This window comes from Amphiprion ocellaris, chromosome 2 (genome assembly GCF_022539595.1).
Source record: "Amphiprion ocellaris isolate individual 3 ecotype Okinawa chromosome 2, ASM2253959v1, whole genome shotgun sequence".
Lineage (NCBI taxonomy): Eukaryota > Metazoa > Chordata > Actinopteri > Pomacentridae > Amphiprion > Amphiprion ocellaris.
In genome coordinates this window covers 29,206,347-29,232,571 of record NC_072767.1, presented here as the reverse complement: position 1 = coordinate 29,232,571, position 26,225 = coordinate 29,206,347, and the positions used below count along the sequence as shown (strand labels likewise).

Sequence of the window (26,225 nt, the reverse complement as noted above, 5' to 3'; positions counted from 1 at the left end):
ATTACCCTTTCTGAGAGAAGATGCTGTGTATTTTAATGTATTTGTGGTATAAAAACATAGACTGGAGTTTTATTTTTTTTTACAGTCAGACATGACCCAAAAAAAAAGGCAAATCTAATATGCACCCTGTTGCCATCCAACTTATTTTGAGGAGTTTATCTGCTTCAGTGATTGTAGTAATTGCAAATGGGAAGTGCTGGATGCATTTGAAACGTAACAGTGACAAACAGGATGGTGGGGTTTAGTAAATGGTCAAACGCTGACTACATGTCATTGAACTCAAGATGAAGTTTGCACCAGCACTGTTCAAAAAAAAAAGCATACATACCTTGTGTGTCATGACACAAACCCACACAACTTGTATTGAAAATCTGTAGTTATGAAGTTATTTATACAATCAGCTAATAGCTACCCTCTTTGTCCTGCCTCAACAATGTCATCACACTTGACACTTGTCACAGAAGGCAGTAGTTGTGCACGTTTTGACACACGCACACTGTAATGTTGCAATGAAAAACACACTATTTTTGCTCCCAGATCTGAAATCTGTCATCGCTTCATTTGTTTCTGAAAGTTGAACATTTGTTATCAGTCCTGAAGCTTGTTTCCTTTCACAGCATTTTGCTCAAAGCTACCAACAAACACTCTTCCTTGGCTGTCTGAGCCTTATTAGCTTTGGCGATTTGAAGCACCATAAATGATGCACAGAGTGTGGCGTCTTTGCTGTTGCTTGTCCTTTTAATTAGTTTTGTCTCTCTGATCCCCCTGCTGTGGCTCAGCATGTCACAACAACTCAGAGTTTAAAAACTGGCTAAGCAGCCACTGCAGCAGAAGAGGAATAAAGTGAAAGAAGTCAGAAAGGGAAGCAGATGTGAGTTATTGTGGCGTGATGTTGGGATGTTGCTAATCTAGGTCCCAGCTGATGCCTCGTTAAGCAATATCTCACATATGCTATAATAAAATACAATCACTGTTACTGTTTAGTGTTAAATACATCCACACACATATTTACTAATAACTGTCAAGATTGTCGGAATCATTTTGCTGAAGAATAAACGAACTGGCTTTCGTTTCATATCTATTGTTTTTAATATGATCATAAATATGACAAACTGAAGCCTAGCAAAGTGAGCATGGAATGATTTTACACTTTTCACCTTTATTACCTTAGTTTACTTAAAGTTCCCAAATTGTGTGTCTTTTCAGCAAAATAATACATTTTATGCATGTCCCCAAAATGTTTCTCAATTTTTCAACTTAAAATACTGCAAAGACCGTAGTTATTTACGTCTAGATTTTTTAGCCTTCTTCTGAACTATTTCAGTGTCAGTAACTTTAAATACAGCTCAGCTGCTGCTGGCCGTGGCAACTTTGGGAAGAAGACTCTCCCTGTGTCTGTGATCAACAACATAGAATAAGCACATCCGTTTTAAACTCATGTTTAGTGAGTTGGTCAGACAAAGTCACAAGTATGAAATCAGTAGTTTAACAGTGCAGAGCAGCAGCTTGGAAATGATTCAGAAGTGACTCCTGGTTAACATGAAATGCAAAATGAACTTCAATTCATTCACTATTTCATATTTGATATGTTGTCTGACAGCAGAAAAAGAAAAACGTGAATAAGAACAACTTTATTACGAATTCAGAGTCCTTAAAATGTAGCGCATGGATAGCGCAGAGAGTATTAAAGAATTAAATAGATGTAAAGAGTTGAAGCTGACTGAGTTTTGGTTTCACTGACATACAACAGACAACAAGAAAACACATTAAACCACCCAGTCCTTGTTTTATTTATTTAAAGTTTCCACCATCTCTGAACGTCCCTCACCATTACTTTGTCCATGGACTCTGACCAGTTGGCATACCATCAAAGCTAATTGTACTGTTAGCCACATTAGCCACGTATTATTCTAACGCTAAGGATTTTTCTTATTGCCGTGGTGAAATCACTATCGACAGAGGTTCAGTTCAGTTTTATTTATATAGTGCCAAATACAGGTCAGATTTTCTCAAGATGCTTTACAGAACCCATATGTACTTTGTTCTCAGTATCTCAGATGCTGTGAGTGCATGAAGATGTTGGTGTGCTTTACTTATGAGATACTCTGCCCGTCCGAAAAAAAAGTCACACACTAATATTTCATTGGACCGCCTTTAGCTCTGAGAACGACATACGTTCGCTGTGCCATCGTTTCGATAAACTTCTGCAATGTCACAGCATTTATTTCTGTCCAGAGTTGCATTCATTTTCTACCAAGATCTTGTATTGATGATGGGAGAGTCGGACCGCTGTGCAAAGTCTTCTCCAGCACATCTTAAAGATTCTCAGTGGGGCTGAGGTCTGGAATCTGTGGAGGTCAATCCACATGTGAAAATGATGTCTCATGCTTCCTGATCCATTCATTCATGATGTGAGCCCCATGGATCCTGGCATTGCCATCTTGGAACACGCCCATGCCATCAGAGAAGAAAAACTCCACTGATGGAAAGACCTGGTTATTCAGTATATTCAGGTAGTCAGCTGACCTCATTCTTTGAGAACATAATGTTGCTGAACCTGACCAACCCCAGATCATGACCCTAACCTCCACAGGCTGGTAGGCACTAGCCATGATGAGTGCATCACTTCATCCACATCTCTTCTTACCCTGATGCACCCATCACTTTGGAGCAGGATAAATCTAGACTCAGACCACATGACCTTCTTTCAGTGCTCCAGAGTCCAATCTTTATGCTACCTAGCAAATTGAAGCCTTATTTTCTGATTAGTCTCACTGATAAATGGTTTTCTTACAGCTACACAGCTGTTTAGTCCCAATCCCTTGAGTTCCCTTTGCATTATGCATGTAGAAATGCTTTTTCTTTCACTATTAAACATAGCCATGAATTCATCTGTTGATTTCCTACTATCATCTAAGAGTTTGTTCTGACCACATTTGTTCCTCGAAGATGACGGTTTACTAGTATCCTTTCAAGTTTTAATAATGCATTTGAGGGTTCTTAACCTGATTTTAGTAGTTTCAACAGTTTTTTTTGCTTGATGCAGGCCAATAATTTGACCCTTCTGAAACAGAGTAACATCCTTTCCACGACCATAGGATATGTCTTCCGACATGGTTGTTTAAGAAGTGAGAAGCTCCTCACTGCATCAGCTAAGGTTAAATAAGTTGCTGCAGCTGAAACATATTCATCACTGCAGTAATTATCCAACGGAAGGCTCTTACCTGTTTGCTTAGTTAAATCCAGGTGACGACTTTTTTTTCGGACAGGCACTGTATTTTAGAGTTAGAAGAAGCAGCTGTAGGAAATAAATAAACCTGTGCTGCAGCTACTCATTCTGAAAGGCTCATCTCACGAGCAGCAGACTCGGGGAACTACTGTGGACAATTTAAAGCTACCAATGACAGAGTAGTCTCAGGTCACCTCACAGTTTTGTTGCAATATATAATTTTTTTTTTTCTCAGTACCCCAAGCAGTTTCAGGGTGTGTGTGTGGTTTTTCTTTTCATGTTATAGCCTTATTTTATTAGGTAATTGTACAGGGGGTAGCCTCACAGTAGCCCACAGTAACCAGGTGGCCCTGACAATCTTTCACAGACACACAGTGTTGGAGCCTCTCAGAGGAGAGCTTCGCTACAACACAGATAGTCATACAGAAAGTTCCTCAAGAGGCCATGGATGTGCTCATAGTGACTGTCAAGGCTGTACCAGACTCCATGTGTTTCCAGCAGAGAAAAGTACAGACTGACAGTAGTTTCTTTTGGGTATTAGCGCTGACTACAAAGTTCTGTGTCCATGCTAGGCTGAGCAGTGGTCAGTTAACCTGCCCCATGTTCCCTGACCCTCCACATCACACAGTCACAAGGCCATGTCTCCTGCAGTTTTTGCTGCCTCAATTCTCTGTTCCATTCTTGAAAAATGCTACAAGTGAGGATTCTAGCCTCATTTGAACACAAACGTCCACAACAGGCTGACGCCATGCAAACATGCACGTGTACATATTAGAGTAAATAAACATGTCACAGCATCTAAATCAACTCAAGGCTGAAATGGAGATTGTTAAAACACTCAGGAATATAAGTTCAGAGGAGAGAAGGACCAAGATGCTAAGACAGTTGAAGGAAATCGAGTTGGAGCGCAGAGAAAATGCTGCTGTGGATCAGCTTCACAGATGCAGGAGAGAAAAAGAAAAACAAGACAAAGAAATTTATGAAATGCAAAAACTAAAAGAAAGAAGTGAGCAGAGGATGAAAGAGGAGGAGGAGAAACTGAAAGAGAAGGAGAAGAAACTGAAAGAGGAAGAGAAAATGAAAGAAGAGGAGGAGAAACTGAAAGAGAAAGAGACAAAACTGAAAGAGAAGAAGAAACTGAAAGAAGAGGAGGAAAAACTGAAAGAGGAGGAGGAGGAGAGGAGATCAAATGAGGAAAAAGCCCTAAAAAAACAAATAGAAGACAACCCGAAGAAAGAGCAGCCTCGGGTGAAGAAGCAGACCTCGTGCTCCTTCAGTCTGAATGAGAAGGAGAGTGGAAGAAGAAATCCGCTCTTCAACAGCTGGGTTGGTGGGATGCTGAAATCAGAAAGCGAGACTGACAAGGAGGAACTCCACCCAAATGAATCACTCTCTGTATGTTGTATTTGTTTCATATAGCATTTTAATACTGGAATACAACACATTTCTTTATGCTTATCATGTTTTCTTTTCTTCAAAAATCAGACCACCACAGTAAGTCCCGTTGTAAAGTTTGAAGGAGACCCCTTCATCACAAAATGGAGAAGAAACGCCATCCTCTGAAGATCATTCTCTGAAGTGAAGAAAATACATTTGAAGTGATGATGCTTTCCAAACTGATGAAAATAAAACAGCGCTGGGTTGAAAATACTTGAGTTGTATTAGTTACTAAGCAGCTAAGATGCATTCTAGATGCATTTTTAGACAAAGGTGGGATCACATTGTGTTCTATCATTTATACTCCAAAAATGTTATTGCATAATAGAGCAGCTTTTCAAAGATAAGAAGAAAAAGATTGAAATGAGCAAATCTAAAATACCTGATCCTAGGTGAAGTAGATTTTCTGTCAGATCATTTTCAAGACTTTTTAAGAGACCGCAGTGTAAGTGGAAGATGTAGCCTAATGAGAAACTCCATAGAATCTCAGTGGTTCACCCAAGTCTTTACAACTCTTCTAGACACCATGAATATATACCAAAGACTGGCTTGTTGTTATTGAGATATCTAAAGTACTGAGCACATGATTTAGCTCAACAAAGTCATAATGTGATTCTAACATTTCAGCATGTGCACCTGTGCTGTTTGCATCACTGCTTCTGTTTGTTTGGCTACAGAGGAAAGAAGCGGAAAACAACTAATGAAACCTACAGCACATTACAGCAGCAGCTGACAAATGGCCAAAATTAGAGTTTAAAATGGAAACACTGATTCATAGGTTTAGCCCTGACCTGCCGTATGTTTTACGACCATTTGTGGCTCATTTAATATTTAGGACAATATTTTACTCTAGTATTCTTGTTTCTTCCCAGGAGATCCCTCTGTCGACTAAGAACTGGCCAGCTACCAGAGTAACAGACTCTTAATGAAGATAAATTATTGTGGAGGGCAGCTTTTTTTTTTTTTTTTTTTTTTTTATAAATGGTTACTTTTACAAATGTAAAGGGTCTGAAAATGAATTTAGTATGAAACCATACCTCAACTTTGTGATCAGAGTACAAGTGTGAGTGAACAGTGAAGGAAATGAATGGGAATATTCCTCAACATTTATTGGTTTCTTTAAAAAAAATAATAAAATATTCCATTACTAAGATTCAGATCCCACTCTGACTTACTGATTTAATTTCTCTGTTCACTTGCGTTTAAATAGATGAAATATACCAGTCGAAATGGACTCGCACTGTGTCACTTTGTTGCTTCTGTGAGGGAGATATGAAATGTGCTCAGTAGGTTTTTCTCTTGAAATGTATATTTAGTGTCATAATTTCCTAGAAATGCTGTCACTGACCGCAATAACATGACTATGTGCAGCACATATAACATGTATGTTGAAGTGTCACTCCAGGTTTTTAACATTACATTCTGCTTAGATGCAGATTTTCATTGCTCAGTGACACAACAGCAGTGACTGAGAGAGACCAATTAAGCCCTCATCTCACCACCTTACACTTCCGTAAACTTAAGATCAACTAACCTTCCTCCTGTATATATGCTTGTTTTTTGTTTCAGGTCTGAAAAAGCAGGAGAGATTGCAACCATTCCACTGACAAAGGTAAGACCCCCACAAACTGCTTGGAGTTTAGAGGGTTATTAAAACAAAAGCATTAACTGCGTATCGTGACTATACTCTTTGTATCAGAACTGACGTCTTCTCCAGGAAACATTCTCACTGATACTAACAGTGTTCAGACGATCCACTGTTTGCTCAGTAACTCACCATATAGCGTTTGCTTCACAGAAGACTGACAAGGGGATAAGGGTTCATGGCTTTCAGACACTACTTGGATATAATGCTGCCACACAATAATGGTGCTGGATATTCTAAATAACATCAGAGAACATCTGCACCACATTTGAGGCCATGGAAACCACAACTGTAACTCCTGAAGCACAATTTATACATTATAGACAAATTATACATGTAGACAAATTTGTGCCCGTTCATTCAGTGTGACAGCTGAAGGACAGTGGCTTTTAGAATTCCAGCTACGAGCCTCAAAGTGACAGTACCACCATTCAGCCGCCCCATAGACTGCAGTGTTAAATGGCCTCCATTACTCACCTTATAAATCAGGCTCAGCAGCAGACTTGTGGCTGATTACTTCTTGAAGAGAGTGCTTTCCAAAATACACCATTCCAGATTTACCAGTGTTGTCTACTAAGGGCAAACTTCCAGCAATGTTCTGACAATAATAATAAGTTTGCCAGCAGAGCTAATCCTCCAGTAACCTTCTGGTAAATAGCATTTCTGGCAACAATGACATTGTTCATAGTTTTCCAGTTTTCTGGCAGGTAATTATAGTAAACCTTTGGCCATGTTGCTGCAAGTTTGCAGCGAGGTTATATATTCATAACCAATTTAGATCTGTGGCAAATTTGGAGAACTAATCTGATTATGAAAGTATGACCTTGTTGTAAACTTGAGCAACACTGCCTAATTTTTTTTGGAATAGTCTGAGCAAAAACACAACTGTGGATACTTTTTAAAAGTGTGTTATGTCAGTCTTTTTAAATGTACTCATATCCACTCAAAAACCATTTATCACTCTTCAGCAACATGTCCTGGTGCTGAAAAATGAAAAAGATAGTAATGTGAGTAGTTTTTAAACCTGTAGTGTTTCGATTGGGGCTTTCTTAGCAGGATTTTCTGTGTTGCCACAAGCCCTGCCAGATGTGTGTGTCTGCCCGTGCTCCTGATTGGTGGATTATTATTGAGGTGTTTTGTCAGTCATAACTGCTTATAAATTAAACTCTTCAACTTTTTAAGATTCAGTTTACAGTCAGGTCATTCACTATGTCAGTCACCAGATAGTGTTGCGCTATGAAGCTGCAAAGCAGAACATCAGCCCTTACCACTCTTGTCAGGACATCAGATTTGGGACACACAAATATTGTCATATGGGATGAATTTTCCCTCTGATTTATACTCCCAAACTGCAGTTTTAACTAAAACTTTTGCATCATACATACTGGACGCTGCCACCTTGATGTCTTACACACAGGTTGAGCAGTGTTTTCTTCACTTTTTGCAATACAATGATGCAACTGAACATCACTTTTTGACATTTTAAAAAACTCTCAATTAATGAAATCATTTCTAGATTCTAAGGATTTTTACGGATTTTATATACAGTGGTGGAAAAAAGTTTTCGGACACCCTTAAAATTTTGTACAATCTCAAATATTATCATGAAATATTTGCGAAACAGTCTTTTTTTGTGTTTCCTAAGGCATGGCTGCATTGGACAGACAAGAGCTAATCTGCAACCTGTGGGTTGTATTTAAAAAAAAATAGAAGTCCCAAAAGTCATCTTTACGTTGTACTTTAACTGCAGCTCATACTTACCTTTTAACATTTTACACTAAAGTAGGTCTGTCCGTTCTTTGCAGAATTTGCATTACTACTTATCATACTTCTACACTCTGCACATGTTCAGATATTTTATTTTATTTCCGGCTGCAACATTTACCTTAAATGTAAAAAAAAAAAAAATGAGTTCTCAACTTCTGTAGCTTGTTGTTGACTGTTAGCCTTATTTCCTCCTATTTTAGCTGTTCAAATAATCAAAAGTGCACTTTAGTGTTTTCATACCTCAGATTCATCAACACACAGCTAATTTTTATTGGCTTATGACACCTGAAGCACTTTCTACCAGCTTTTCTTTCTGGCAGTTAATTTTTAGGCACTATTTGATATGTAGGACACATTTTGTAAAATTCTTGTAACTTAATTGTACATAATTTCAAACATTTAATTCTTTGAGCTTTTACACTGATGCCTTTCTGTTCTCCACTTCTTTTTTGAACCTTTGTACTTCTAACAGCAATGCTTAGCAACAATGACAGTGCATTTTTCCCAAGAAATTAATCTTTGGGTTGACTGTATGAGTCAATCTGGTGGACACAGTTTGGCCACTTGCTGTTTTGCAGTACTGTAGGAGCTGTTTGTGAAGACAGCAGTGCTTTAACAAAAGTTTGAGTGATGCCTGGAGTAAATTTCACATTTGTTTCAAAGTTGATAAGCTGAACTGCAGCTCAAAACCACTGAAGCATGTTAAACGATGGTTGTCATGAAAAATAGAAGCTCAAATCATTCATTATACATAAAGCACTGTTAAAGATTCAGCCACTAGCAGAATGCTAATGAGGAGAACAGGGTGAAGTCCTGGTGGACGTCTGAAGTCTCAAGTGATTATTGAGCGCCAACTAACAAAGGCGATATGATTTATCTCCACATACAAATGCACTTTGCTACTATCAAAACCAAGCCTAGTGTAGTGGAACAAAAAGGAATGAAAATAGAGTGCAGTAAAGATATGAATTAAAACAGATAAAACACAACGTCAGGGTGCACCGAAATACTCCAAAGTCACGTTTTTGTACCAGCAGGTACGCACTGTGAAATATTTGGTGTAAAGCAGTGACTTCACTGATAACATCACATGTGTATCTTAAAATGAGCATCTTCTCTTGTACTGGATAATAAAACTAGAACATCTTGTCAATTAAACATTTATCATGACTTAATAGCTACAACTGCTGAGACACTTAGCTAGATCAACTAAGTTCGGTGCCTTGAATACTAAAATATTCAATCTTTGTTAATTGGTTCACTATAGTTTCTTAAACCACTTGATCAAATGTGTTTGTGTTTTAATAAAATAGTACAGTTTTAGTGATGTTGGCTTCATGAAATTTTTGATCTACTTTCATGTTCCCTCACGATGTATTTTACATTCCTGCTGATCCATACGAGCGATAGATGTATTGGTCCAGTTTAGCTGTAGTACACTGACAGTTATGCTACTACTCTGCAGAAGCTATAGAAAGGAGAGATGATGTGACATTTCACAGGATGCATCTATTGATTTTTTTTAAGATGCTAATTGACAGTTTCAGTCCAGTGACTGTGAGCGCAGCTGCTCTGCAGCACTGGGTGAAGCTTTGATTGGGCATTAATGTTCAGACTTTCACTGCATTTATGGTTAAGTGTTTGAGTCAGTGGTTCAAGAACAGGGTGTGATTATGCTTGTATGTGTACTACTATGTAAACCTGTGTTGCCCCTGACCAATTCAGGAAAACACTTACTTGAATATAGCCAACTCAGCCATCACTACAAAACACACAACCGCTGTATGTAGTCAGTGTTTCAGCTCAGCCATGGCTGCAGTCATAATCACAGCCAAAATCTGTTCTGCCAGCAGTCAGAGAGCTGGTGAACTGCTCTCCTCAAGACGGCTTTTGTACATTTTGTGACCCAGACGACCACAGCTGAAGATGCATCGACTCTTACTGTAGTCACAACCAACCGCAGCCTTTTGTACACATGAACTGCGATACAGCTGAAAGATTTATCATGATAAAATGTTTAAGTTCAGTCTATATTGATGTTTATTGATCAGAATTTCATTGACATATTTCTGAGTTTAAAAAACGAGAAAGAGAATGGTTTAATTAGAGTTTAAACCAACCTACTTTGAATTTAACCACTTTAACCTATTTTTTTAAGAATAAAGGAATGACCCCACCTTGATGCACATTAATGTGACAGAGGACAAAAGATCATTATCAAGTAGTATAACAGGTTGTCATGATCCAGGGAGGGGATGTGCTCGGGGTTCGTTTATATCTATATCGTCAAACATTATATTTTACCATTTGCTTCATGGTAGTTTTCATCTAATGTATGGAAGTGAAACTACAAACATTTTATTAAACAATTTTTGTACTGATATTGATGAAGTGTCGCTGGTACACGTCGCTGTTGTTTTATCTCCCAGGTTTTATACATGATGCTGTATAAAATTATGGATCAGCATTTCTCTGTAGGCCAGGAGACGTGAAAGTATAGTGAGGGAACACGAATGTAATCCAGGAAAAAAAATTTGAGGTTTGCTTGTAATATTGTATTTTATTTATTGCTGAGTACGCAGTGTTTAATTTGGGTTAATTAATTAATTTTTTATCGTTCAGATGATATGTATTCCTGAACAGTTTAAAATCTTGTGACTTCCTGTTCCTCCTCTAATGATCCAGGCTGAGCTGGTCTAATAACCATGTAGTTTCTTTTTAGAGAAAGCTTGATCTTAAAAACATGCAAAAGCAGAACAAATTACGGTAGATACCAATTGTTCCTATAGGTTTGTGGCAATCTGTGTTTTTTTCTCTTGTAGTTTCTTTGAAGTGATTGTATTTCTGCTGTCTATAATTTTGTCTCCATATGTTGTGAATAACGAACAGTATCCTCTAATAACTCAAAAAAAAGCCATAAAAAGAAGCTTTTGTGCGACCTGTGAGTGCTCTGAGAGCCACGCACAGGACCAGATAATAGTTTGTGGTAAAACCAACCACAGCAAGATGTGATCAGCGTGTGTTTGGATTCAGTTACTCAGGAAACTTCTTCTTCTAGCCCTGCTAGTAACATCCTGTGGTGCTAATGGAAACATGTAGCAGTAAGCTGTAGTGACCTTGCCCAGCAGACAAACTAATTGGTAGTCAGAGATCACAAAAATGAGCCGTCCTGGCATGACCTCTATAAAGTGAGCACAACTCAAGAGAATAAAACTGCATAAGGCGAGAAAATCTACACATATAATCAACCTAACTCAAGAAATGGAGCCTGGATGAACACAGATGGACTAAAAAGTCACTCTGTGATTTGCTAGTACAATTAGAGCTGGAACCAAAATTATCCGTGTGTCACGAAATTAAACTTTAAACACAGCCAAGAGTTTGCAGGTTTTTACTGCAACAAAAGATGGATATCTGTTGTATTAGTGCAGAAGCTACAGCTCGTATTTCTGCAGGCATATAAAAAGTTTGCTAAATATGCATCATATTTCAAAACGTACACTAGCTTGAAGTTCTAAAGTACAAAAACATGCCTCCCTTCTTCCTTGTCGTGCCCTCATTTTCAACATCATCATCATCCATCACCCCCAACCGCCAACCCCTGTAGATTATTAATGAACGGTATCGAACGTACTCCTGGGTGGCTGAGCTGATCCAGGTGTTTATCGCCATCAGCGTCACCGTGTCCTTCCTGGTGATGGGATCAGCCATGAAGCACACCAGTGAGTTCACTCTTTCTTTAGCATTAAGTTTATTGAACTAGGAAGCAGTTGACGTTACAATACTAATGGTGCACTGAAGTAATACTACAGCTGTTAATGTTTCTCTTACTAAGCTGATAATGAATACTTAGGCGTTAAAGTGCTTTATATTGACTGACCGCTGTGTTTCTTTCAGTTGACGGTCTGATGAGCTCACTGTTTAGCAGCAGACTGGAGTGGCTGTCTAAAGCTTGGGAGCGAAATTTGCCAAACAAACAGCACATCTGCTCAGCAAGAAGGTGAGCATGAAGAGTTAAACCAAAGTGTTCAGTGTGAGGAGCCTCAAAAAGAATAGCAATTTAGTTCGATTGGAGGGGGAACACTTCCTCTGAAAGATCTAATGGTAATGTTTCATGTGACACCAACATAGTGGATGTTGATATATAAAAGTTTATGAAAGTGGAAATAGCTACGTAGCAGCCAATAGTTAAATAATTGTAATATTAGCATCATTTATATATGGCCTTAGAAACAGTTGTTGTGCTATTAATGATGGGTGACAGAAAGTAATGCTCCTTCAAAGGTATTTGTTACTTATTCTAGATTGCTCAAGTTAAAATTGGTCAGAGCTATGTTGGCAGTTTAATAATGTGATGTAATTAGTGGTGGGATGCGATTGAAAGTTTTCATAGCGATTAATGGCAGAAAAATCGTACGATTAATCATGATTAATCAAATAATACATTTAGAAGTAGTGTATTGTGCACTTTTATTTTAAAAGTACTGCTATATAAACAAAAATGTAACGTTTGGTTTGCAAACACTTTAAACAAATAGCAGCAGTATTCTCTTTACATAATAGCAGTTAAAATATTTCTTCTTAAACATTAACCATGATTAATCACATTTTTGTCAAATAGCAATATTTGACGTAATGAGCTTTTCAATTCAAACAAATTTTGGTTGACGACGCAATCAATGAATGGACCTATATATGAACTGTTTCATTTCTATTTATCTGCATTTTTCATTTGTCTAGTCTAGTACATTCACAGATTACTGCAAACTCAAAGTGCAATTATAGCGATTATATTCATCATTTTAAGACATTTTGTAAACTCAAGCACTTTGAATGTCTTTAAAAATGGTCTATTATGGGATGGCTACATGGTTTGCTGGTACCAGGACTGTCATAGCCAATGTTAGCTCTGGTGCTAACAGCAACATGTTTTGCACTGAGGTGATACTGTCAACTTGAAGTGCTGCGATGATCAGAAAACTCTTGGTTGCACAATTTGCACACAAACACGCTTTTATCCAAGCTGCCATTGAGAAGATTTTGAAAAAAAAAAACTTTCCGCCCAACAAGTTCAATGCGGTCTCGTCTTCCTTCACCGTTTAATAAACTTTCTTGTGCACTGATTCACTCAGTGCGTCCTGTGCGTCTTTTTCACAGCTAGCAAATAGACGGTAGGTTCATTACCACCACCTACCGGGCTGGAGTGTGCATCAGTGTTACCGGTGTACCAGAAATTAGGGATCTGAGAAAGGTGCAACTAATTCTGGAATTAATTATTTGAAATTAACGCATTAAAGTCCCAGCCCTTGATGTCATATATATTGAAATTACAAGTCTGAGGTTAGAATGGTTGGCTAAAAGTAATTTTGAGAAGAAGGCTGCTCTTTTTTCTTTAATTGCATTTTGGTAGAGCTTTAGTGCATCTTTTCAGAGCTGATAAAACACAAGTAAACCCGATTTCTTGCATTTTGTTTCCTTTCTTCTGTAGTTTCTTTTTAGTTGTTCTGTTGATTCATTAAGCCAGGGCTGTGGGGTGCTTTTGGAGACTCTCGATTTGAATGGGGCCACCAGGTCTAGGATGGAGTAACAGTTCAAGTTAAAAAAAGAAGGGAGACCAGCTCCTCTGTGTTAAGGTTGGGATTAAAAGCAGTTAAAGAAGCAGCAGTGAAAAGCTCAGAAAACATATGAGCAGACATGGAGTTAGGAACCCGGCGGTGGACTGGTCTGCTGTGACAGGCTGGTAAAAGTGATAAAACCACATTAAATAAAACAGATTAAATAAAAAAGAAAGACCAACCTGCATGACCCGTACAACATCCTGCAGCAACACGGCATACCATCCACTTAGCAAAAAACCTAACAGTTACAACTTGAAAGTTCAGCCATTTTTAAACTACCACTGATCATTGTACAAATCATGTCATGCAGTGTCCCAAGTTATTACTTGTTGGAAAAAATGTCACCGCCTTGTCATAATTTTATTTTAAAGCAATAATAAAAACTTCATCACACCACTGAGGAAATTTGCTTCAAACACACGACTTTCAAAATTTCACTGCTCCTGCAACATTTTTCTCCAAAAGCCAGACACACTGATTTCACAGGGTATTTACTCAGGTTTGTTCATTGTGTCTGCCTTGTTGGTTTATAATTTAATCTGCAGTGTATTTTCTCCCTCACTTCACATAAAAGACAGAGAAGAGGATTTGTGACATCACATATAATTCATCTGAGACGGTCTTCAGATCGTAATGTTGACTGATTAAGTTGATTTCATGCTTCTCCTTCTTTTCTGTCTTGCAGTGTGGCCAAAGGATTCATGTCACTGCTTGCTTTTAGCACCATCTTTATTGTGTCAGTGTGTGATCCGAGGGTAAATACCACACACACACACACACACACACACACAGAGTAATAATTGTTGTCTGGAGCTCAGTCAGTCACCACTATTCACCATCTTTTTCAGGGTTTTGTTGTCATGTTGGACAAAGTTGTGTCGTTCTCCCTCAACACTGAAGTTGGACTTTTTATCTTCATTATGCTGAGAGAATCCCGAGAAGACAGATTCCAGTGAGTAGCTGTCGTGTTCATAGGACTGGAGATATGTGTTTGATGTGCAATGAGCAGATTTTCAGATGAAAACACAGCTCATACCCACAACATATCCAGCACACGGCTTCTTAAAAATGATTGTTTATATGAAATCCAAACATACAGTCATTTAATTAGGGCCCATCTCACACATCTGTATTTAGTGTAACTTTTCTGCGTTTTGATGCTATGTAGAGATACAGTGGAGTAATGATGTCCTTAACAGAGAATTAAGTCACACTCCTTCTGTGTGTGCTTTAATCCAAGCTTCTTATAAATATACAGAAACAAATCCAAGTAATGCATTGTAGTTGCTGGAGAAAAATATATACTTCAATATCTGGAAAGGTAAAGTTCACACCCTCGATTGGTCCATCAAGATCAGCTGAGCTATCCGAGCACCCGTCCTAGTTTGTATTTGTTGGTCATGTCTCTGTATGTCCCTTTGTCTGTATAATTGTGTTGATGCTCAAAATGTCACCATGGGGTGGTCATTTCGTAAAACGTGGGCTGGAGCATTTATCTTTCTGTTATATCTAGCGCGACTACTTTAACCCTCTAAACCCCAAAACCCACCGGCTGGTTTCAAAGATGTGTAATCTTTTAAAATTACCAGATTTATCAGAGGCAGAAAGTGTAAAAATGGAAGCAATCATCATAGTCAACTTTTTGATACTGTGATGTTCCATTTGAAAACTTAATCAAACCTAAGCGTAAAATCATGTTTTAGGTATATCACTTTATTGTATGTCTCATTTTAAAAATGATCAACAAAAAAAAAGAAAAAAGTGGAGGAGGAAGAGGCCGAACTGTTTTACTACTTCACCATGGTAAGGTGTAATATTAGAGTCCTTGACAACTTGCCTGCTTTTTGGAAGAAAACAATGGAATGGATCTGGCAATATTTTTTATTTTTTAAAAACTCTTTAGAGCCCATGCTCCAAAGAATTGGGTTTTAAGAATATGGCAAAAATGTTTGTGTCATGTTTGTTTGGTAGGGACCAGTCAATGTTTGAGTTCAGGATGGAAGACTTATTATCTATGTAACATTAATTATTCGTAGTGCATGTTTGAACCAGAAACTGATTCTGCAGAAGACTGATGAGCAGAAAGCTCCACCCAAGAAGACACCCTTGTTGTTTCAATCTGTTTCTCAGACAGTCATTGGTATGCTGCAGTTTCAAGTTAGGAATCCTCAGCTATGATATGGACTTTCTAGCATGTAAGAAACACCAAATGGACATCTTAATTAGGTTTTTTGGGGTTTTTTTTTTTGTTTTTTTTTAAAGTATTGTAAATAGAAGGTGTCTTTAAATTCTTTTTGGGGAACTGGTTGACTGCAGTTCTGCACTTCCATCTGCACTCTATCTCAGCTTAGACCATGATGTGGAAAGTCACTCTCAGTCTGGTTGTAAATGTAGGGAGGGCAGTTTCAAAGGGAGGGACTCATTCTCACTAACATGAACACACGACTGGACCAGCTATCATACTATAAAACCAACAAGCTCAAATTCCAGCACACAGACTGAGTGTGACTTCATTCCCTGCTCAGGATGACATTACTCCACTGTATCTTTACAAAGCACATAGTGAATGCTAATATATCTATCCAACTCTTATAAATAGAACCTTTATGGTCAGAAAAAACATCTTTCTTCACACTTTCTGTATCAGCTTTGTTGAAGATAGTAACATCATGGCTGAAACACTGATGCCCTGATATGTTGAAAAACTTCAGGATCTCCAGCAGAAGTAAAACATAGTTCTGTGGGTTGAAATGTTTGAATGCACAGATATGCTACTGGGGTTAGAGGATTCAATATTTTCTCTCTCCTTGTCCTTTCAGAGAGCTGGCAGTCCCTCTACCAGTGGGTGACTTCATGTTCAGCCTCAGCTGGCTGCTGCCCACCTACTTCCTTTTTGCCGTAACTTATGACATCCTGCAGACGCTGGCAGATGTGGCTCATTACTTGCCTTTCTACAATCACGATCAGGAGCTACACATCCACAATCTGACTGGGAGCTTAGCAGCAGCCAATCTCTCCATCCTTCTCTAGATCCCAGGAACTCAGATAAGACATACATCAGTAGGAGTTTTAATTGCCAAAAATCAGAAGCTTAGCAAGAACTTTTATCTTGAAGTTGCACTTAACAAGCTTTTGGTACCATTTTAAGATAAGCATTGTCTGTTTTTGATGGCCATTTTTCCGTTGTTGCACTGCAATTTCCTAAGACCACTCATCAGTCTGCCATTGTGGCCAGTGAGGCTGCAGTGTGAGCTCTTATATTTATCTCTTGAGCCACACTGGCTATTCCTGCTCATGTGAATTATCCAACAGTTTGTTTATTAGTTACCAATAAACTGAAATATTCTTTTGTGCCATCGGATTTCTCAGCACACACTGGGAAGCACATGTATTTCTTCGCATGAAATCCTTTTTAGACAAAAAATGAATCATACTCATGTCAAAATTTGATTGAGAATGACTTTTATTTGACTGAAAGTTTCCTCTGACTAGGAATGTCACAAACATGTAACAAAAGAAATTAAGACGCTGTATTAGAGATGTTAACTGTTGTAGTTTTGTGTTCAATTGTTGTTGTTTTTTTTTTTTTTACATTTTTTGTGAAAAAGGTCATATTCAAAATTACTTGTACCCTTAAAATTGTGAGAAATCTTTTGAGAAAATGCAGCTTGTATACCATTCCAAAGGTCCTGGTGGGTCCTTGTATATTTTGGCAATTGGATTTTCCGTTTTGAAACGGGTATTGAAAAACAAAAAAAAAGTGGTTATTTGATTTTCGTTTTAAAATACAAAAAATAAAATTGAAATACAAGGTGTTTTTCCTTTTCATGATCAAAAAGGGATATACGAAATTTTAAAAATGCTTTGATTTTCATTTTATATTTACAATAACAAAAAAATAAAATCAGTAATTAAGAGAAACGAAAAAATGTCTGTTTTTTCATTTTCTGAGATCATATATATATATATATATATATATATATATATATATATATATATATATATATATATATATATATATATACATATGGTCGGCACATCTGGTAGCATCTCTGGTTGCTGTTGAGCTTGTTTTTGGAGTAAAACACGGTAAGAAGATAAATACTTCTAACCAGTAGCGTTGTTTTGTTGTATGTTAAGTCAACAACTTGTGAAGAGTTGTGTTTTGTCGTGTTTGAGCAGTTGGTCCGGACACGTTAGCTAGCTAAGCGGCTAAGTTAGCTAGCGGGCTAATTAACACAGGTGGCTAACTTACCGCTGAACACCTGTGTTAGTTGCTGCCGCAGCTGTCCTCATTATTAGAATGACCTTCTCAACCTGTATTTCTCTGCTGTGTTTTAGCTTTTAAAAAAGTTATTTTACTTTAAGGTTAACTGAAACCTGTTCAGCTGCACTGAAGTTTAACATTCAGCTGGTTGGAATTAAACTGCGCTTAACTTAACATTGCGCAACATTACCTCTCTGAATCTCCATAATTTCATTAAATTCCTTCTCTCTTCCACTGCTCAAGTTCAATCCAGTATATAAAATGACATTAATAGTGAATAAACTAACAACCAGCCATTGTATTTATTTATTACTGCATGTATTTGTAGTAAAACATGAGTTGAAACATCCTACTTTTGGATCTAGAACTGCACAAGCCATTCATTTTCAGTCACCTGATGAGTTAAACTCCCCTTTTTATGTGAGGTTGAAGCAGAACATCTGTGTTAACAAAGAAAGTTGTTTATAATTTGCGATACCTGTTATCTCTGAGTTTTAGTTGAGCTGATTTACACGTAGAAACTTTGTTCAGGAAGATTTCTCAGTAGCTCAGAGGACAGGCTGCTGTTTACACAACCTTGTAAGAGAATGTCTGTCAATGCTTTCAGCAGAATTTAGAAACACAACACTTCCTAAACAGATATTTTGAGGCTGTGAGGTTGAACGTTTGAGAGTTTATCAGTGTGTTTCTTTGTGATCTTTGTGTTTCTAGGTGGAAGCTGAATTAGTGAGGATGACTCCTGCTCCTGTCATCTCTAAGCTCCTCATACATCTTTACCTGCACGAGAAAAATCACTCCTGTAGAATGCAGGTATGTTTGTCATTATTATAAAAAGATGTTGCCTGGTGAGCTGTCAGAAACCCATTATACAGAGTCAGCCAAAGTAATGTTTACACACATCAGGAAAAGAAAAACTTGCATAAATATTTCAATACCAAATTTATTCAGACATCACGAGATTAATAAAAGTTATCTTTGGCCTCTACAATTACAAGAGGTGCTCAAAGTGGTGGCCACTGGTTTCCAGACATTTCTGTTGTGTTGTAGACGTCACTTGTTGATGCTCCATTCATGAGGGTAGCGCCATCTGTTGGGAAAACTTCGTACAACAGGACACAGAGTTCTCGTGATTTGATCAAACTTAGAAAGAGGAATCTATATGTATAGAAGTACTTATACAAATGAAATATCGATTAAAAAAAATTATTTTCCTGATGTGTGTATACATTATTTTGGCTGATTCTGACTCTGTGAACTTAATGAGAACAAAACGGTCATTTAATTGTTGCTTTGAAAGCTTCTTTAGTGAAAACCAGCTGGTGTTCTGCTTTGAAACAAACTGCTGTTGAGGTCTGTGTTTTTAGGTTTAACCCCACAGTTTCTGAATGAACTGATAGTTGTTTTTTTCCCTGATCAATGTGGACGTTATAATTGATGGTAACATTTACTGATCATATAATCAGCATGACAATATAACAGTATAACATTCTGACCACCTGACTAATACTGTGTTGGTCCCTTTATGCTGCTAAAACTCCTCTGACCCAGTGGTTCATCAGAACCTCTGGGGATGTCCTGTGGATCCTGTGGATCCTGTGGGTTGCAGGGTGGGTCCTACCAAGACCAGGCTGATCCTGGACCATCCCACAGATGCTCAATCAGATCTGGATGTGGGGAGTGTGGAACCCAGGTGAACAGCTTAGCTCTGTCGTGTTCCTCAGACCACTCCTGAGGAGTTTTAATTTGTCCTGCTGAGGGTGGCAGCTGGCATCAAGGACTGCTGTTGCCATGGAGACTAGGGGGTTGTTTGTCCTGCAGTGTTTAGGTGGTGGTACATGTCAAACATCCACATGAACGTCAAGGTTTCCCAGCAGAACGTTGCATTAGAACAAGATGATGGATGTTGTTCGCTTCAGCTGTCAGTGGTCAGAATGTTGTGGCTGATTGGTGGATCTGTCTGCCTTTACTCTGACATCCAGAGTTATACAAAAGTGGAGTATGTGTGCAGTGCAGAAGAGATTTACTTTATTGTATGCAGTTTTTGTTTTTTGTTTTTTTTTAGGGAGAGCATTTTTTTTATCCACCTGAAGAAGACCTAATCTTTCCCTTCAAAGGATAGTTAATTGTTACTACAGATTCCATAGAGGTCCCATCAGAGAAAATCATATCCATATACAGATTTTTATTAATTCCAGGGCTGGTTCAGTAAAGATTATAATAATAACTACATCAGATAATTCTTGGTCACAGTTGGAATTTTGCAGACAGAGATGGTTGAGAAGGTTTCAGTTCTTGTTTTAGCAAAATATGTTATAATAGAAGATTTTTATTGTCATTGTACATGAAATTATCTGCAAACCAGCAAAGTGCATCAGTCTGAGGTATCTAAAAATAAATAGGAAAAATGCTTCTAAAACCAATAATAAACAGAATATTTTGAGGGAATATTCTAAAAAGGAAAGAAAAGCTCCATTCTCACTCCCCTCAGGATAAACTGTTATTAAAATTGACTTTAAATTTAGCTTCAACACGAGATAAAAACATTTACTTTCATTACTGATGTCAAGTTTTAATAAAGTTCATGCTACTTTTATAAAATGATGAAAGTGAATAAATTGTATTTCTGTGATCTATGTTTGATTTCTGTCTTTTCTCCTGTCATCCAGATGTTCAGAGGGAGATGATGCCACATCTGGTCCAGCTGATGGAAGGTCTTGAAGTTCTCTGACTGGCCTCGACTGAAGATGGTCGTCTCACTGGATTTAAGGTTCAGATGCTCAGTAACAAACTCCACCAATGAGCCAACAGGGAAGCTTTAGGTTTATTAAATGTTGCTGTGAAGGTATCGCTGTTTTTCTTTGTGAATGCAATGTGCTCCAACTGAAACTTGAATTAGAACTTAGAAGTAAATCCTTCCATCTGAAAGGATTAAGTTGCATTAATAACCTCATAACATTCTAATTTTTATTCCAGTCTTGGTTGGAAATAGAATCTCTGTATTGATTCAGGTAAAAACTGAACTTCACAGCATGTTGGAGCAAAACAACCAGATGAAAACTGTGATGGTGTTGGATTGTCAGACTGTAATGTTGCAGCTCAAAGCAGCTTTTCTAGCTCAGTTCATTCTGACATTCAGCTATGAATCAACACAGCAGATGGTGATCCATGCTGTGGAAGTCTCACATCTCCTGATTTAATGGAGCTGCTTTGCACTTTTTACACTGTTTATTCACCAACACTTTATTTAATAAAAGTCCCATCTAGTTTTTATGAGGAATGTGATGTTTTAATTTCTCTGTGAATAACTGCAGTCTAATGCAACAGCTAGAGTTGTAACATCTGTCCTGATATTGATCATGAAGTATTGATCAGAATACTTATTGTCAGCAGTCATCCCTGAAGTTTTGCATTAAAATCTTTACTTGTGTTGTGAACTTTGGTAAGTAGCAGAAACTTTAGCGTTGCCATGGATACATGAGTGTTAAATTCTGTCCATGTTTCCATTTTGGGAAATGAAGTCCAGTTCCAGAATGTGGAGGAATTTAGTCTCAATCACAGACAACAAATATTATCTGAAAGTCGGGTTATTGTTGTTTATCAGCACAATACAAAAAGATTAATGTTAGAAATATTCCAGTTAAGACTCTAGAATATCATGATTTATGTAAATTTACCTCAATAATATGAATGTTCAGGTTAAGATTGTACAGTGATATGTAATATGTAAGTTTAGCTGATTGAAGTTTATGACTCTGCACTACAATATTATTTAAATTGACATCATTATTATAATATTTAGGGTCAGACCGTACAGTATTGAGATTAAGAAATCAAATATTGTATAAAATGTAAATACACTGAACTCATTTGGATATATTTAAGTGAGACTCTACAATATTATTTGACACAAATCTATCTAAATCAAAATTTTAATCGTTTTTACTCCAAACATTTACTGGACTGATTTAAATATTAAAATCACTCCTTTCTAATCCTCTGCTGTACGTTCAAACCTGAGGCCTGAAATAGAAACACACACGTATCTGATTGAAGGAACTTCTGCAGAGTCCTGGTTCCAGAACATGATGATAGAATTATAGACAAACTTTAACAAAAGCTGCCTGAGAGTTTACAGGTTTTTATGTTAAATTTCTTCAGTAATTTAATGAGTGTTATCAGCAAAAATCAAGTGTTCATTTGATGAACTTCATTTCCTAAAACATCCAGAATTGGAGCTCATATCTTTGGCAGCTGTAAAGTTTCTGCTCCTTCATTCCTCCATACTAACTTTTTTGGTCTACATTGAAGGATTTTTTCTAAACCACCCTTTCGAGTCTATATTTGAGGTTTTAGGTGGAATATTCCTTTTAACCAGCCCCTCAGGTCTCTTTGAGGATTTTGGATGGAATACTCAGTTAAACCAACATTTTAGGTGCATGTCCAAGGATTTTTGGTGGAATGTTCCTTTAAGGTGGATGTGTGAGGACCTTGAAGCTGGAATACTTCCTGAAACCAACCTTTTAGGTCAACATTCAAAGATTTAAGGTGGAATATTCCTTTAAATCAACCTAAATTTCATGTTTTGATCATTATCAAGTGAGAAACTTCAATCTAGACTCCTCATAATGACGTTTGAGATTTATGCTGCTGTTATTTGTTTAGTCCAGACATGACAGAAATCCACAACTGTAATTTTATTTCAGAACTCGGTTATTAAATGTCAAAACAATCCATGTGACTCTAAAAACTCAACAGCTTTACAAACTCCAAGATTAAACTCTCCACAAGGATCCAAAATAAGTTGGACTTCTACATGAGAGCTTTAATTATTCTTCATCTACTTACTGAAAAGTTTGCTCAATAAAAAAGACAAAAACTAATATTTTCAGCTGAACTAAAGACAGACTGTGATTTTTCTGCTCACATGTTGTGTTGTTGTAAACTTACTCTTTCAAATAAATAGCCTCCTAACCCCCTGGAAACCAGCGTTTGTCCTGTTTTTGTGTTGCTCCTCGGCGACCCTAGACAGCCGGGTCGTAATGTTTTTTGAGCAACACACCATACTATGACGTTTTTACAATGATGGTTCTACTATGGAACCAGTTTGACATGTTCAGGTGTTCTTTGTGTGAAAACTCAGAGATTTCAGGTATCAGAAGGTGGTTTTCAACTTTCTTTGTTAACTTTCTGCTTCAACTTTAAACTAAATTTCCTTCACTAAGCCAGCCCTCTGGACTTCCAGTAAGCTGTGTTCCTATTGGCTGTCCAGGTGGCTGCTTGGTGTTATCAGGAACACCTGAGCAGCTCAGTGTCTTCCTGCTTTATTTAGCTGCAGACAAACATTTCCTCTGCTTCTCTTCACCACTGAACCGGGTTTGGCTCCGTTGCTTTAGTTTGTTCTTTAGGCGTTGGCTTGCAGCTTCCAGCAGTAAAATCGTCTTTAATGTGTTTCTTGGTGTGTTTTAGGGCTTTGTACTGGATAGTTGTCTTGGTAAATGTGGTTCTTTAGCCACAGTTAGCACATGGTGCTAATGTGTGCAGTGATTAGTGGATTTGGTGCAGCTGAGTTGTGTCTTTATCTTGGCTGTAGTGAGTCTTTAGAGGTTTTTGGTCAGACACATTCTGTATTCTTGTTTGAGAACCAACGTTGGTTGTCCAGAAGGTAAGAGTTCCTGTCCTGATTCTCTGTTCTCAGAGGTTCTCTGGTAGGCTGCAGGAGACTTTAGCGTTTGGGTTGTGCTAGTTTGGTTTTTGTATGGTTTCATTTGGACGACTATCTTGAGGCCCCTCCATGTGGTTTAGTGAGGTTTTCTGGAACAGTTCTACAAAGCAACCTGCAGCAGAAGAGACTTTGAGAGTTTTTAGGAAGTTCTGGAGACCAGACTTTAGAGCAGCAGAAACATTTGTCAGCAGTTTGAGCAGGAGAAGGTGAGCTTCAGAGTAGAAATGAGACGGAAACCTTCTTGACCCGTGTGGTGAGGTCCTGTACCAAGAGTTTGAGCAGGTTGTGAAGAGTCTGTAGTTCTTTGGTCTGAAAGCACAAGAAGAGTCGACTCATTAAAGGAGAAAACAGGAGATATTGTTGGTTCTTCTGTCACTCTGCAGTTTCCTTAGACTGAATATCAAGTTTATATTTTAAATGATTTCCCATGTGAGCCCAAGAAGACTTCAATAAACTCCCTCCATCCCCTGGACACAACAGATTTTATTACCATGTTAAATCTTTTTTTTTAAAAATGTTTTTGAGTTTTAATCATAGTTTTAGCATAGTTTTTTCTCTTTGCTTGTTTAGTTTTGTCATCTGTGTGAAAGGTGCTAAACAAATAAAGTTGAATTGATAAACTGAATAATTGACTAACTCATGATTGTGACAACAGAAGTATTTTCATTGTGATTTAAGGGTTTGTTTCATTTTTAAGGTTGGGGTTAAAATCTTGACAGAAAAAAAGATTAAAGAAATAAACTACATTAAAAAAAGCAATTAAATCAAAGGAAAAAAACATTTAATACAATAAAACTTTTAAAAAGAAAATTAAACATTAAATACAATTAAATTATATTAAACAGACAAAATATTTAATTAGATAATTAAACAGAAGATACAAAACATGTAATTATGAAATTAAAAAATTTTTTAAACAAAAATATTAAACATTAAAGATGAAATATTTTAGATAATTAAACATTTAAAAAATACAATTAAACAAGAAGAATATTAAACATTTAAAAAAATACAAAACATTTAATTAGATTATTAAACCTTTAAAAAGACAAAACATTTAATTAAAAAATTAAATGTTTAATTAGAAAATTAAATCTTAAAGACAATAAAACTTTAAATAGGAATTAAACAGAAAATACAATGAAGCATTTAAAAAGAAAATTAAACATTAAAAGGTGGTAAAACATTTAAAAAGAAAAACCTTAAAGATTTAATCGAAAAATTAAACATTGGGAAAGAAAAGGAAATTTTTCAAACAAGCCGATAAAACATTTGAAAAAACAATTAAACATTAAAAAGACAAAACATTTGGAAATCAAATCAGACATTAGAAAAGAATAAAAGGTGAGAAAAGAGCAAAACTAAACATTTAAGAAGAATCAAACTAAAGACAAAACATTTGAAAAGACACCAGTTAGACTTTAGAAGATCAAATTAAACAGAAGAGACAATAAAACGATCAAAAAGAGCAAAAACAGATAAAGGTCTTAAAGTGTTTTCTAGTCTGAAATGAAAACATCAAGTTGTTTCTTCAAACATTTCCTCTTTCTATGTTCTTGGTTTGATTGTGGACAGATTTACTAAGAACTCATTTCAGAAAACTGCTTTCCAGATAAAGTCTACTAGTAGTTGAAGGCATTGATCAAACTAATGTTACCTTCTGATCTCCACAAACTTTACTGTTCAGTGAAGAGAATCAAAGTTTGTTGAGGATTTCTAAAAAACCCACAGGTGAAGGTCTGAGAAGAACTCAGATGGATGGTCTAAATGTGAAATCAAGACTCATGGTCACAAGTTTTAAGGCTTCTGTTAACCAGAAAGTTCAAACTAACAGAGAAGTACTGAGAAACTTTTAAAATTTCAGTCCTCAGACTGTCTGAAGGTTCAAACTAACAGAGAACTACTCAGGAACTTAGAAGATATCAGTCCTTGGACTGTCTGAAAGTTCAATCTAACAGAGAACTACTGTGGGACTTAGAAAATTTCAGCCCTCAGACTGTGTGAAAGCTCAGGTCCTGAGGACTCGGGAGGTGTGGAGGCTTTGGAAAGTCTTGGAACTGAGGGTTCCACCCTCCAGCACAAAGGCTGAAGTCCAACCTCCTGAGAAAAACGGTCGAGTCGAGACTCGAGTTAAAAAAAAACTCGAAAATGACAAAAAATAGATGATAAATGCGCAAAAAAAAGAAGAATTAGTATCTGAGCGAGTAGCTCAGGAGGATAAGAAGAGAGACTACCAAGTGGAAGGTCGCAGGTTCAAGACCCACCACCGGCACTTTTCTTTCTTTGTCTTTGTCAGGATTTTGAGAAAATTTAAGAAGTGTCTGGTCTTGAACCAGCGACCTGCAGCTCCATAGGCAAATCCTTAACTCACTGAGCTACAGATCAGATAAAAAGAAATAAATTCGTCGTCCCTTTGGCATCGTAGTTCCTGAAGTGACCACATGGGCGGAGCCAAGGCGGAGTCTGGGTGGAGTCAGGGCGGAGAGTAGGCGGGGAGGTGGGTGGCGGCCTCCCCCCTCTACTCCCCCACCTCCCCCACC

The 26,225-nt window shown here is 37.3% G+C and overlaps 2 protein-coding genes across 6 annotated transcripts in view; both read left to right on the top strand.

Moving 5' to 3' along the window:
- The window catches only part of si:ch211-51h4.2 (uncharacterized), a 97,202-nt gene extending 75,969 nt beyond the window's left edge, over positions 1 to 21,233 (top strand). For 4 of the 5 annotated variants that reach the window (XM_055005878.1, XM_035958165.2, XM_035958163.2 and 1 more), the window contains 6 exons: positions 6,236 to 6,278; positions 11,686 to 11,800; positions 11,976 to 12,078; positions 14,382 to 14,451; positions 14,545 to 14,648; positions 16,516 to 17,619. In XM_055005878.1, coding sequence (XP_054861853.1) covers positions 6,236 to 6,278; positions 11,686 to 11,800; positions 11,976 to 12,078; positions 14,382 to 14,451; positions 14,545 to 14,648; positions 16,516 to 16,726 — 646 coding nt within the window. In that variant the 3' untranslated portion in view covers positions 16,727 to 17,619. Of the gene's footprint in view, positions 1 to 6,235; positions 6,279 to 11,685; positions 11,801 to 11,975; positions 12,079 to 14,381; positions 14,452 to 14,544; positions 14,649 to 16,515; positions 17,620 to 18,674; positions 18,774 to 20,629 lie in introns of those variants that run through there. The other variant, XM_055005883.1, reaches the window with a different exon arrangement.
- LOC129347758 (golgin subfamily A member 6-like protein 2) lies at positions 3,408 to 5,726 on the top strand. The gene is made up of 2 exons (XM_055005892.1): positions 3,408 to 4,624; positions 4,715 to 5,726. The coding sequence occupies exons 1-2, from the start codon at positions 4,016 to 4,018 to the stop codon at positions 4,790 to 4,792; spliced, it is 687 nt and encodes a 228-aa protein (XP_054861867.1). The 5' UTR covers positions 3,408 to 4,015; the 3' UTR covers positions 4,793 to 5,726.
- Positions 21,234 to 26,225: the final 4,992 nt, after the last annotated feature.